Genomic DNA, 14,628 nt, shown 5'->3' on the forward strand with positions numbered 1-14,628 from the left:
GTTTTGTTTTACCTAATACATAAACCTGACCGGAATTAGACATATAGACAAGAATAAGATATTGAAGCAAACATTTGCAGACAACCTGACAAAATAGGTAAAGGCTCAAGAGCGAGCTGGACTGCAGCACACAGGGATGACGCCTGCCTGGGAAGGCACGCTGTGCAGTTTGCTCTTGTAGGGCTTTCTCAAAAGTAAATTCTTGGGTTTAACACACCAAGATACCAAACTGTTTCAACACCCCAGCACACAGCCAAATGTTAATTTACATATATCAGTGCAAAACCAAAACCAACAGGGTCACTGACAGCATCAGAATTATGCTTTTCCTAGAATAAAAGAAAAAAGTCTATTGCAAGAGAAGCAGTTGTAATTTTGGCATTATTCTATTACTGGCTCGCTGAAGTTACCTCTCTCCATTTTGTTTAGAAAAAAAGTGCTACTGAATTTAGTTACACTGTAACAACATCTACAGCCCAAAAAAATTCAACAAAACTGCAGTTTAGTTTCAGAAAATGTGTTAAAATATATATATATTTATACATCAATTTGACACACTGCGTTCGTTTACACAAATGATGGTCTCTCTTGAAACTGTATTTATGAAATGTACATTTTTAATTTAAATACTCAGTATACACTGCACTTAATCTGCATGTTGCATTTATTAAATACATTAAAATCTGCAATGTAACAAAACGTTTTCTGCATACGAAATTCAAAACACCATTTTAAATGAACAAAAGATGGCTCACTTCATTAATTTTTTTTTTTTTTTAAACAACTAGTGCATAGCACACTAGCTCAGCTCCACCAACACCAGCTGTTCTTCCTTTTTTATTTGACATTGTTCACAGACTATTACATATTACAATAAGAGTGCTGGATAAAAACATGAGGTACGAAAGTGGTTCAAAGATTATAGGTCATGCAGATCATGCTAGACAGCAAAGAAAGTTGTGAATGAGAAAACACTAAATAAAAATACATAAAGAATGTGCATTATAAAACAAAAAAAAAAACTCAATTACACAGCTTTGCTTCTTTGGTTACAAAGTAGGTTGAACAATTTCACAGCTTTTTATTCCCACCCAAAAAAAAAAAATTATACGAAATGTCAAAAAGCAGAGGAATCATGGCAATTTCTCTCTATTAGAAAGTAGAAACAGAAATGAGCAAAGTTTTCTTCATCAAAATAGCCCATCAATTATTTATTATATCACAATAACTGGTGACTACCTGTACAGATGCACTATGGTCTTCATACTTACACTCTATACAAAATTTACATTCAAGCTGGATCTTTACTACCGTAAATAAATACCAAAGGTAAATTGCCATTAGTGTTAGAAATATGCCAGGATTCTTTTGTTCAATTATTGCCTAAACATTTTATCTATTAAACGCAATCCCATCTATCATTTTACGATACATACATTTATTAAAAAAAAAAATTAAAAAAGTTCTGTGACATTGTTCATGTACATTATGAAAATAGCAGCCCTGTAATAAATAAAACAAATAAATGAAACTAATGTAGGCAAATGTTACTTATATTGAAAGAACAGTGGCTCTTAAGATGAATTGTTACTTCTTACCAGATAGCAAGGCTCAAAGTAATCCACGGGAAATGGAAACCTTGGAGAGCCACCAAAGCTCTTAAAGACCTCACTCCTGCACACCAAGCAAATGCATTCTTTGCATTAATAACTCCTTCTACGACTTCCCTTGTGCACCGATGACATAACGGACACCAACTGCACTTCATGATATACCAGTGAGGGACAGCTCTTGTAGAATGATTGTCTAATACTGAAAAGGCCAAACACACAACAGAAGCATGGCTACTCGCTTTCATATAAAGTGGAAAGAACATCAGTGGCACACAAGGACAGACTGCTCTCAGGTTTCTGTTTTCAAAGGAGGCAAGAAAGCTTTACGCTGAGGAGACATTCGGCTGCTGTGGAGGTTGCGTTGGCTGCGGAGGCTGTGCTATCACTGTTTGCGCTTGTGAAGTGCTACTAGGATTGGCCTGTTGGGTTGAAAGTTGGGATAACTGATCATTGTTTGAAAGAGATTTTAACAGTGCGTTTTCTCGTTCAAGTAAAGAGTTTCTTTCAACTAATTCTTTTATTTGTTCCTTCAGGACTTCCACTTCTTCTCTTACTGCATACATCAAATGGCTTTTCACTAGATCCTGTGAAGAACAAGTTAACAGTTACACCAAGTGAAAGAACAGTTTCATTCCACTCCAACCCCAGGATTTACTATTTTACTGCTTTCACTGAAGTAAGTGGTAAGCCTGGAAAACTAAAGCACTCGTCACTAAAAATATATTAGTGAATTAGCCTTCAAAAGCAAATAACCCAGCCCTTTTATTCAGTGTAAAGTGGCCCTTACATCAAAAGCTTTGTTTCCAGCATTCAGCATTAAGTTTAGTCACCTCCGTTACACTGAAGACAAGGCCTAGAATTATGTTCTGACTACTCAGAATGAAAGCATCAGCTCTGACGCTTTGACCTGGAGGTAGGAGTCTGTGTTAGACAATCCCAAGCACTGAGGTGTACAAGAACCAAGAAATAAGAAAGCCTTTAAATTAGCAGAAGCAAAAAAAAAAAATCAAACAGATGTAACTGAAGCTGAACAAAACATCAAGGATAGCATAGCATAAGTGACAATTAAGAAAAAGTAGTGATGAACTTCGCTAAAGTAAGACACTTAAATGCACTATTTGTTTTCAGCATCCCTTTAAGTTCAATCAGCTTGTTCTCAGAAATTCACAGGAAAATTCATTTAAGAACATTTCTGGGCCAACAGTAAAGGCAATCGTGGTTTGTGGTCATCCCATAGCTGATACAGAAAATGCTTTTTTCAAATGATGGTCTCAGCCCGACCCGACTGAAGGGATACTATAGACTCACAGAAACGCAATGCAGCTGGAAGCTTATGCTCAATGACTAACTACAAATCCTGTTAGAAATAACTTATTTTTTACTTACCATTGCCTGTTCTATTTTGTTGTCAATGGCAACAACACTTGCACCAGATGCACTGCAAATATAAGGAGAAAACTTTGTGAGCATTACTGTATCATTCAATTAAAACTATGTACCCACTGGCACCCGCAGGACTCCTAGAACATGCTTTCACTGGAAGGCTGAAGCTTCAGATTCAAGAATTCAGTACACAATCATGGGGGTTTTCCCCCCACACTGTATTGCCCAGTACAATTAGAGCTCTTAAGAGACACTGCTCCTTCAGTTTATAATTCCTCAGACGATGCTCATGACACCCATAACCAGAAAAATGCATTAGAATAAACAGTAAATTAACTGCTTTGATTCCTTGACTCATTTTTCAGCTTTCTTCACTGGGGAAAACAGGCATTCCTGGGGTATTCATGAGGTCCTTGCCTATATTTTTATTTCTGCTAAATTGCTTTTATAAAGCACTGAAGAAAAGAACTGTTATAATATTTGTTCTCTGGCTTTACTTGAAGACTACTTTCCAGTTAAAAAGTTCCTGGATCAGCACTGTATTTACAGCTTTGCAACTGCGTGGCAGTAGTCAATACAAGGGTAAGACACAACCAAAGCCCCGAACTCCACGAGTGCACTTACTCGGTTTCAATGAATTCTCACTGGATCACGTTTAACATGTAAGAAATGCTCTGCAGTCGGCTGGTTGCAGTTAGGGCCAGCCTTGTTCCAAAGACATGCTAGTACAGAACAGTCCAACAAAACATCTCAGTCAGCACTATAAGAACATGTGTTTACTGTGTGAAACAAGATGCTGAACTACATCTTTAAATTCCAGGTTATGGCAATACAGGCCTTAATATTTTTGGTCTGTTTTCAAGTCCCAATACAGGAACACAAGCCAGTCGCTCACTTGTAACTCTCTGGAGTCGGAATTTTGGAGGGCTGGGGGTGTCCCTGTTCTCTCGCAGACTGATCTCTCTGTTTGGAGAGGGGCTGTAGCTCTCCCCAGGAGGTCAGACAGGGCACCCCGCACCGCCAGCTACAGCAGAGGAACACCCCCACAGCAGCCACAGAATGCTCCATCCACACACACCCCCCGTCGGTCCCGGGCCCTCCATGCCCGCCCTCCCATACTAGGTCTCAGTGGTCCGATTTTACTCCACAGCTCCGTGTCTGACATCAGACGGCAGTTCTTGGACTATTTACCAGTCCTGCCAGTGATAACTACTGATAATGCTCCCCCGTGACGGAAGTTGCTATCAGCAGTGTGCAGCTACATTTTAAAAAAGTTAACATATGGGGAAAATGCAAGGTTTGCAGTCATGCTTGGAAACTCGCCTCTTTGAAAATACGTAACACTCACTGAAACCAAGTGTTAAGAAGAAACTACTTAAGGCTTTTTAAAATTACTACTGGCAATACACTCAGCAGTATTAGTTACATACGTGAAACAAAGCTCAACTACTGAAAGAATACGACACTATTTAGCGAAATCCATTTTAACGAGTCTCACAAGAATTGTCAGTACCTAGCACCAAGCATTTACAAGTAGAGGGAATCAGCTTCTCAGACTGAGGGAGTAACAGCCTCTATTTCTAAACAGAACAAAGCTTGTAATCTAAAACAAAAGTGCTAAACACCCATTTCACAAGAAAGTCGTGCCAGTGTCTTACTGTCTTCTAAGCCTCTTTCAAGCCATATTCGTGGTAAACCTCCTCAGAATAAAAAGTACTTATAATTCATGACAAGGTTAAGTATCCCTTTCCATCTTGAATTAACGTGTTTCAGATTGATGTGAAACTGTGAAAAATGTCTGTGTTCAAGAGTCCCCGAAATCCCCAAGACTGCTCCATGTCCCTGACACAGCCTTTCATGAACACCGCTCTAGAAGTCAGGTGAGGCAGCTCTGAAGAGATAAAAGCAAGAGGAGCAAAATTAAAGCAAACAGCACACTTCGTAGTGGGATCTGCTTCGGCATCTTTACAGCGTAACTATACACCTTTTCTCAATACTTTTCTAGTTAAATTTGAGATTGGGACTTTTTTCTTCTATTCCTGTTTCAACTATTTTGCAGTGCGGTTATTTTAAAAAAAAAAAAAAAGTCCACGACACCACTCAAAGTTAAGGCATTCGATCAGCTCCATAAAAAAGCCTCTTAGGTGGAAGACAGGCAGTCTTCCCCTTAATCGCCTGAAACACTGGTACCTGCGTGGCATGCTGCAGAAGCACCTTTCCCGTGCTGTACCTTGTGCTCCAAATTCTTGTCTGCCTTTTAAATGAGGGCAGTGTTCACAATGGGGGTATAACAACTGTCCCTCCCCATAAGTGTGATTTGAACGCAGCCAGGGAAACTATCACTCTCCCACCCATATTTTACACTTAAAGTGATACTAATAGACAGTGCTGAAAGCCATAAGTAGTTTATACACTACTTTTATTCGTTTCAACATTGTTGTTACCCCAGAGCAGCTTGCGCTATTATCGAAGTACCGAGTCAGGATTCCAGACCTGCTCCTTGCACAAATCCCGGCATCCATCCTGCTCGTCTCCAGCAGGCAGAGCCCAGGACCACGCAGCCCACCACCCACCCATCCCAGGAGAAGCTCCACGCTGACAGTGCCGCCTTCAATTAGTCAGATGCGGTTTTATCCTGATGACGATATTTCATTTCACTTTCTAAAAGCGTATGAGAATTAGATTTTATGCTAGCACAATTCCCATACGATTCTATCCTTTATTCATTTTATAGTGCTCCCCACAACAAACAGCTCCTGTGAGACGTTCAGAAGCACAGTACTCCAGTGCCAGCTATTCTTATGGTACAGTCCAAATATGCTGCCAAATCTTAAGATTTTATATTTTTCTCAAATCCTTAGCTGTTGATATCAAATCCCAGTTTGCATAAAAATATTTTATCCCATGGCTGCAGAATGAAATTCATAGATACAATCCAGTCCTCATGAAAAGGCCAGGGAAAAAAAAAAATGTTAAATAAGTCTTTTTTGATGTCATAACTGGAAACACTTTGATACATTCTGTGAGTGCACCATCCACTGTATATTCAACGCCTCGACTTGCAAGTTCTTGAGGGAGAAGTGGAAAGACACTATTTAGCTCTCATAGAAAAAGACAACCAATTACGATGCCATGCTTTTAGACAAGTTGATTGCCCCAGGAACTACAGAAGCCTGACAATTATTGTCAAAGCTGTAATAAATAAATAAAAATCCACATCAAGTAACATAGGGTGGGTGGAAGGGATGCACTACGCATTTTGTTTGTTTGTTTTTTGTAACTGCAAACTCTCCCCCCCTACGCCCAAGTGAGCTTTTGCAGCCAACTAGCTACCATACATACACACTGTAATTTAAGAAAACAATTCAATTTGACTTGGACCTCCAAGTTAAGGTTATGGAAATCTGACCAAAAAGAGGTTATATTGGTATACCAAGATCACTCTGAAGCCCATCAAGTACAAGGCAAGATTTATAGTCAGCAACAATGACAAAGATTACCAAGTACAGTTTGCCATTTCCAGAGATGGATGGTAAACCCAACATTTTTCTACCTTACACACCAGACAGGAAAAATCCTATTCAGTCTGAGAAATTCTCATTTTGATTGTTTAAAAAATCCTAGTGGCTTAAATGTATTTTTTTAACATTTTACCTTGAAAGACCAAGGGGAAAACTTGATTTTGACTGCTAATAAGACTGCTTAGCTATAGCTCGCAATCAGGTATGCAGCATTGGGAACAAAGTGTTTCATCAAATACTTACAGCTTGCACCTCGGAATTCTTTATGTTGTGTATTTCTCCTATATGCCTACAACTCAAGAATAGCACTGTAATTTTTTTTTTGTTTCAAATGTCTTGCAAACAAAGTGAGAGAAGTGTCTTGGACAATCACGCACATACAGGTTAAGAAAATGGGAAGAGAACTGGTAAGTCTAAGCGCAAGTCTGATTTGTAATGCACGTTACACAATATACAGCAATCACACTTTCCATAATGCATCGTATTCTTAAGAGCCTCGGTATAACTCTGACTTCATTGCTGCAAAAACTTCTCCTATGGAGACATGGTATCCCAAGAGTATGGTAAGATATTATTGGAAAGATGTTTCAGTATCATCAACAAGCTATAATATTGTTTTAAAAAGTGTTTAGTGGTCCTGTTAGCACACACATACCAGCGTACAACATCATGATATAATATCTGTATTTTCAGTGCTCAAACAAGTGTTCTTTATAAAGCATAATTTTGGAGTTCAAGAAAGCCTACTTACTACAGGCTATTCAAAAACTTGAACAACACCGTTCAAAGAAAGGGAAAGCAAATAAAATAAGTGACTAATGGAAAAATTGGGGATCAAAAGACAGCAAAAAAGGTTAATGTCTTAATGTTAACTTGTTAATGGCTGGAGGAAAACGTAACCTTCAACATCACCTCACATTTGTAGGCATCAAGATCTATTTCAATGGTGAATTCAACAAGTGCCACTGTACTCAGCTTGGTGTTTTCACCATTAATGTCTTTAGATATAACTATCATCCTTCTAAGAGACTTGTTCTCAACTTCAAAATTAACTTTGAAATCTAGGTAGAAAGACCAGGAATCAAACTTCAAAATAAAGGCATTTGCAGCTTGATTCACTCTGTATGCTTAAAAAAAAGAACACAGTGGTTCGTTCTTAGAGATTCTACAGTCCTCAGCAATGTGTGTATTTTATGCCAACATTGGATGCATTAGGAATGAGAGTTATAAACAGCCCTACTTTGGCACTGTCAAGTACTAGATTAGGTAATAGCGTCTCACATTTAAATGAGACTGCAAATCCTACTGACTGCATGATGTAAACTAATTTTGAAGCTTCAGGTTTTTTAGTCAGTAACAAAAAACATATTCTATATTCAGCTGTATTACTGATTATCTGCATACTACTTTCCCAAGGAATTTCTTAGCAGCAAGTCATCCCCCAAAAGACTGCCAGAACGCATGAGTTTTCTTGCTTTTTCTTGCTCTTGATATTTCTTTCAAATTTTTGTGTCAGGAGGTACTGTACTATTCACCTCACACTTTCAGATACATAAAACCTATCACTCAACATTGCTAATCCTGCAAGAATGGAAAAGACTGCCTGCAGAACAGACTACAAAAGGGTACACCGATGCTAGCAAGAGTCTTGTCCAATAGCCTCTATAATAGACAACTCTTCCTTTAAAGCATAGATCTACATTGCTTTAAGGTTAAAGTGGAAAAGATGTTCTATACTGCAGTCTCAGACAGACAAGTGATCTCCCCTAGCTCTTTTAGCTCTTTCGTTGTTACTGCTTTAAATCAAAATATCAAGCAACCCTTCTGGAAGGAACAGTAAGGTACCTTGAAGTGTTCCCACATTTGTTTTGCTCGCAAGTGAACTACAAACTAAAACAGTTAAGTGTCTTTATTCTTTCCCCTCATTGCTTTACTCATTTATGAGCTACTGTAGTCACTTAACCAGCCACTCTTCATGTCTTTCTACCAGTTGAGCTATTTAGTCTGTCCAGAGAAACCTTGTCTATTCTTGAAACAGTTAAGGCATGTTTACTTAGCCTCCATCCAATTATGAGATTTTATAATGATAGCTTCCCAACACAATCGATTATCCAGCCTTGAAAGGGTATGCAAGTATTTCAGATTTTCATCATTTTTCTTTGTCAAAGCCATGTGAGAAAGTTTGAGGCAGTGAATTCACAGCCTCAGGATTAATGGAAGGTCCCTGGCTTTCCCTGCAAGTCTACTTAAGCTCCACATTATTCAGCTCCCCCGTCAAACAGAGAAGTACCTGCTTCCATAGGACAGTTACGTTTTCTTCAGTTTTACATGAAACTCTGAAGATCAGTTATTCAACACATAGAAGATCTTAGAAGCAATGCATGAGCTCTATAAAAGACAGAATACTTCTGGGGAGATGTTGTTTGAGTTGAATTGGTTTGGATTTGTTGGTGGGGGTTTTTTTTGACATTAAAGAAAAATGTGGCTCCTTCACGGTTTTGGTAAGTTTTTGAGTTACACTAATGAACCAAACACTCCTCCCTATGCATGAAGACAGTCATATTGCGTACCACTTCCACGAGAAGCAAGCACATGTTAACCGCAACACTGACTGGATCAGTGTGTCACATAAAACGTCAGTGTCGCCCTAAGACTTTTTTTAAATTTCACATGGAGTTTTAGACTTTTAATTTCAAATCAGAAGAGTTTCACCCCTTCAAGAACCTCCAGATAAGGCTACAATCAAAAAGTGGGAGATGCGTAACTCTTGACTTTCTCCTGTCTCCAGGAGGAACATCTCATTTAACAGAACGGCACAGAATAGGGAAATGGAAGTCTGGCAAAATCCATCACATGAAGAGATGCTGTCTCATTCATCACATTTACATAAGAAGAAAGATGTTTGCCAGCAACACTGAGACTACCTTTATCAGGATGCTAATGTGGGGAGCAAATCCACATTTCATGCATGAATTTATACTGTGAAGGTTTAATGCTTCACACAAAAATGCAATGGAAACATAAATCCTACTGCTTTAAATTCAAGTATACCAACAATGGCTTTGTTTTAGGCAAACCCATCTAAAGCTCCTATGGTGCTATTACCATACAAAGGCAATCCAGGCACAGCAGAGCAGTCACCCAGACTCATGTGGATATGCCAAGAAGCCACTATTCCCCTTCTTAATCCTCTCAGTAACCACGCCAGTTGAAAATAAAGACCCATGAGACTTGTGCCCCTAGCAACACCTATGCGAACACTATGCAGAAAAACATTTGCAGGCTTCCTGCAAAGGTGTCAGTAACAACAAGTATTTCACTAGTATTTAAATGGTCTGAATGTTACCAGCACTCTTCCCTGCCACGGTGTGTTAGTGAAAAATAAGCAAGTCTCTATTTTACGGGAGCAATTTAGCAATCTTTTACTGTCTATTGCAATAGCATGTGGTTAGCTTTGCTGACTTCAAATGGTCCCAAGAGATGGCTGCTCATAGAAGAATAATCCGTATTTGTTCAGAAAAAATACTGAAATTACACAGGAAGATTTTTTTTTTTTATCAGGTTTACACTAAAGTCTCCTAACTCAAACCTCTGAGGTTCACAAGCTACTTCCAAAGGAGCTGCAAAATGTAATTAAAGAGTCTACTGCCAGCAGGCTTAAGATCCTTATGTTTTGCAGTGTGTTAACCTCCACATTTTGGCATGGGGAAACAAAGAGATTCTGAGGAAATTAGATGAGCTTATCATTTTCACGGCAGAGATTTCTTTCACAAACCGCAGATCACAAAAAAAGCCCCAAACCACTGTACTTGTTATCAAACTACTCAAGTCTGACAACAGACCCCCACCTGCATCAGAGGCCGTCCTGCCTACACAGAGTGGAGCTGCCAAGGCACCGTCAGTCTTCTGTCCCGCTGCCGCCGGGACGCACACTGCTGGCAGAGCTGTACAGCTGAGCTCCAGCTTACCCCTACCCTGTGAAGCGCTCCCCAGAGCTGGCTTTACTGGCTATGCCCTTGAAGTTCCCTCCATTAGGTTTTCATTGGAAGTTTATTGTTGACAGCTTTTCCTTTTCAGTCATCTAGTAAAGCAAAACTACATAATGTGATCTTAAGAAAATCTAGTAACTGGGTTATAAATGCAAAATCTCCTAAACCCTGTCAAAAACTTTGGAATTTGAACAGATTAGAAGTTAAAAGCTTGCGCCAATCCTGATGAATTTGCTTCTATATTTTTACAAATACTTGTTTTTACCACAAAGTGTTCAACATCAAAGACATAAGACTATTTTTAAAGGAAGCCATTTACATTCTTCTACCTGAATTCAATGTTTTCCTATATCCCATGCTTCTAGTACTTGCTTCAGACATTGTACATAAACCTCAGATTTGTGAAGCCTCAATCTTAGTCATTAATTATTTGATTTTAGGGTTTTTTGAACCAGCCTCCTCATCTTAAGAATTATTTCAAGTTGAGACATGAAAATAGAGAAACAGACGAAGGCTAGACCTTAAAGTGAGCTTTTGGTCCAACTACCAAATTCGTGTTCAAGGCCCTGAAGTTTATTTCAGTTAAATAATGAAGTCCTTGGAACCTAAATACCAACTCTGTCCCATAAATTCAAAAAAGTGGCATCATCCAGAGCTTAAAGCAAAAATGCAAATTTGTACAAGTTTCTTCTAGAAAAGGAAGATGTGCTTTTGAAACTTAGCCTAATGCTAGCACTTCAGCAAAAAAACGAGCAGGGTGCATTAGCATTACTTTTAACCATCAGTGTTGTACAGTATGCAAATTGTTGCCAAGCAAACTTTAAAGGATTCAGTTAAGCTTTGCAAGGTGAAAAGCCTCTCAAATCAAATACAGCCAGTACAATGATAATATAGTTATCAATACTTCAATAGCTTCTACAGAGCTTGCTAAGCAGAAGTATTGTGTCAAGCCAGAGCATCACAAGACATGAAGTCACAGAATCACTAGGACTTCAACTTAATGCTGATCAAAAAAAAAAAAACAACCAAACCTTCAAAATCATTAAAGTGCAGGAAAGAAACAGTTTGCAGATACTGATGAATTAGTAATGCATCTCTGACAAGTCATATCCATAAGAGATATGACTTTGTTGCACTTCATTGCAGTTTCTCGCCATGAGGTCAATGCTAACTTTGTCCTCTTACCTTGTCACGGTTCACGTTTGTTTCCCATCTAGCTTTACTTAAGCAGAATGAAAGCAAGCCAGAAAGCATCCTTTCCTGGTGTTGAGACCCAAAGATTTTAACTTTACCAGAATTGTGTTTAAATATAACATTTTCACAACTTGTTTACTGATACAGGACTCAATAGCCACAATGCCAAAAAGTTTCCTTTTTTTTTTTTGGAAAAGGAAGCTGTAAATATTTTAGTGCAGGTCACCTAGTAGCTGAGTAGCATTAAACTCTTTCAGCTTACACATTATGTATGATATGTGCATAATGGAAGGAGGAAGAAAAAAAATGTCATGTCATATTTTAGACATTTTGTTTTAAGTTTCAGTACAAGTACTTCACTTCCATGACTGCTTTCAGACCTTCAGGCTGCAGAAGTCCAATATGAAGTTCTAAACACAAGCAGCAGTTCTGTGCAAACAAAAATGACGAGAAACTTGCATAGAGCAAAGCTGTTCATGCATACTTCAGCACGTATGCATTCCATACTTAAGCATTCATACCTATCCCAGAAGGTCTTTGACTCGCGTAACTTGTTGAAATGGAACGCTTGGTAGAACGCAGTTGACGGATTCCTATGAGATCCAAGAATCAGACAGACATATTGAAAATGGGTACGTAATAAAAATACTGACTCTCTTATTCAATCTGCATTACAAAGTAAATTAGCTGTCCAGACAGGCTAAATGTATGTCCAAAAGTTTACAGACTTCACAGAATGCTTAAACAACAGTGCAATGACTGAAAGGCCTTACTGTTTCTATGGGTTTCCATTAAGGACATATTGATTCAAAAAGAAAAAGTAATCCTTGAGCCTTATGGATTTTCATGCTATTTCAAGTTACTACTGTAAAAAGATGACTGTAAAGCCATTAATGAAACATCTCACGTCATGCTGACAATCTTGTATAGGTAAGCTGTATACCACACTGATGCTATACATACCTAAATTCAAAAGATACCTTTCACATTTTTCATATTTCACAAAATGTCTCTGCAAATCGTACCCAGTATTTCTAGTCTACTTAGCACCCTACTTTACATTCAAAACACACGAATTCTCCAAGGGGACCTATAAGTCAGAGCTAAATATGCCACATTCAAACTGCGACAGATTAAGTTACAAGTGAAAATCAGATCAAGTTAAAATTGAAAAGTGGTATCTAAAATATAACTAACTTTGTTATAACTCATGCTTCCCCTTCTTGATGTGCAATAGGGCAGCCGCTGTTCGGAGGTGCTTTGCCAAGCGGTAAATCAGAGTGCTCTAGCCACCACCCTGGGTCTCACAAGCCTTCCGCACAGGCTCCAGTAACCTTGCTGAAAACCAGACACTACGGCACAAATTCCATCACCAGTGCCAAACCCCTGGGACAGCCCAACCCTCCTCGTTCAGCGCACATTTGCCCCGTGGATAGCAACTATACCAAGAGTGTAATTTGAAGACCTTAATTCTCCAAACACTCATCTGAACACTTATTGCTTACAAGATATGGGATGAAGCACAAAGTCAAAATTCTCTACTGCTAGCAGCTGTATCAGAGCATTACACTTAAGCTTAGAAACTCCTTTTATCAATACTGCAGTTCATCCTTACGTTGGTATAGCTATATCAGCCTTAGAGATGAATGTAACAGCTTAGCTGAAAAATCTTCAGAAAAGCTAATATTAGTTCAAGTTCCTTTTAAAGTCAGTTTTAAAATTAAAAGTTTATACCAATCTTAGCAGCACAGGTGCCCATCCTTTTTCTAAGTTTATGGCAAGAATATTTCTTAAAACTGTCTTCAAGTTATTTAATTATTTCCATTTAAGTACAATTACTGTATACTTGAGCTCATAGAACAAAATGAAAAATCACAGAAACAGCATCATAACAAAACACTCTTAAGTAATTTGATTCCCATGGCATGTGTATACCAAAACCCTCACAAGGATAACGATATTTGTGCATCAGCAATGATCAGGAATCACTTGTTTGAAGTGTCTGTCACTCCTTCTCCCACCTTCACCACTCTACCCTTCAAAAAAAAAATTCCATGCGAGTCTGGCATTTAGCTTAAAACCTGCTACAGAAGGTAGCTTGATCAAGCTGATAAATATCATGCTCTTATGTTGGTACTACTTATGTTTTCATAAGAAGTATTGCACACTTGAGTGACAACTAAATACAACTAATTATAGAAAGAGCAACACAATGGCTAAAGGACATCTGAATGATACAGGGACTTAACATACAGAAAGCAATTGGCATCTGCAGATTAAGAGAGCATTCCTTTGTTGAAGGGAAGGACAAGGCCCAAGTTCTTCTTTCTAATTCAGTTGTCTGTGAGGAGTATGTAAAAAGTCTCTTCCTCAGAAAGTGACTGTAAATAGAAAGTCATTTAACTTCCAAGATAAATTTACTTGCAGCATATAAAACCCTGTTGCTATTGTTAGGTATAAAAAGTTGTGGTTTATAACCACATGGCATGTATTTCATACAGTCTATTTTTATACTGATACCCTATATTCTATATATTCTTGTACTATTCTTAAGCAAGTATCTGGAAAGGTATGAAAAAGTTTTCCTTGCTAAATTCTCATTTGTACCCCCTGCTGTTGAAATTGCTTTTGCATTACTTCAGACAATTAAGAGAACATTTTCTACTCTGTAGCTATATTTTAGCAAGATGTTGGGGGCGGGGGGGCAGCTACCTAAACAGGAAAAGCAAATCCACAGAAGTAACATGAATGATGCCTAATGCGCAGGTCTGAACTAATATGATTGACTTTCAGACTGTTGAGGCATCTATTTTTAGCCACCTCAAACAGTAAAAGGTTAGAGAATTAGTAAAAACTCCCTTCAGTTTGCAGAAATGATTGAGAAAACAGCGTACAGAAGTAGTATAATCTAGCCTGCTGCTGCTGCGT

At 38.4% G+C, this 14,628-nt stretch overlaps 1 protein-coding gene across 4 annotated transcripts in view; it reads right to left on the reverse strand.

Annotated features, from left to right (window-relative positions):
* Positions 1-594: 594 nt before the first annotated feature.
* Positions 595-14,628, reverse strand: part of TSC22D2 (TSC22 domain family member 2) — a 31,017-nt gene continuing 16,983 nt past the window's right edge. Inside the window, exons 2-4 of one of the 4 annotated variants that reach the window (XM_082319281.1) lie at positions 12,222-12,293; positions 3,000-3,051; positions 595-2,197 (exon numbers count right to left, since the gene is read on the reverse strand). In XM_082319281.1, coding sequence (XP_082175407.1) covers positions 1,937-2,197; positions 3,000-3,051; positions 12,222-12,293 — 385 coding nt within the window. In that variant the 3' untranslated portion in view covers positions 595-1,936. The remainder of the gene's footprint in view (positions 2,198-2,999; positions 3,052-12,221; positions 12,294-14,628) is intronic. The other 3 variants (XM_082319283.1, XM_082319282.1, XM_082319284.1) reach the window with 3 other exon arrangements.

Source organism: Platalea leucorodia (assembly GCF_965183815.1).
Source record: "Platalea leucorodia genome assembly, chromosome: 8".
NCBI classification, from domain to species: Eukaryota; Metazoa; Chordata; class Aves; order Pelecaniformes; family Threskiornithidae; genus Platalea; species Platalea leucorodia.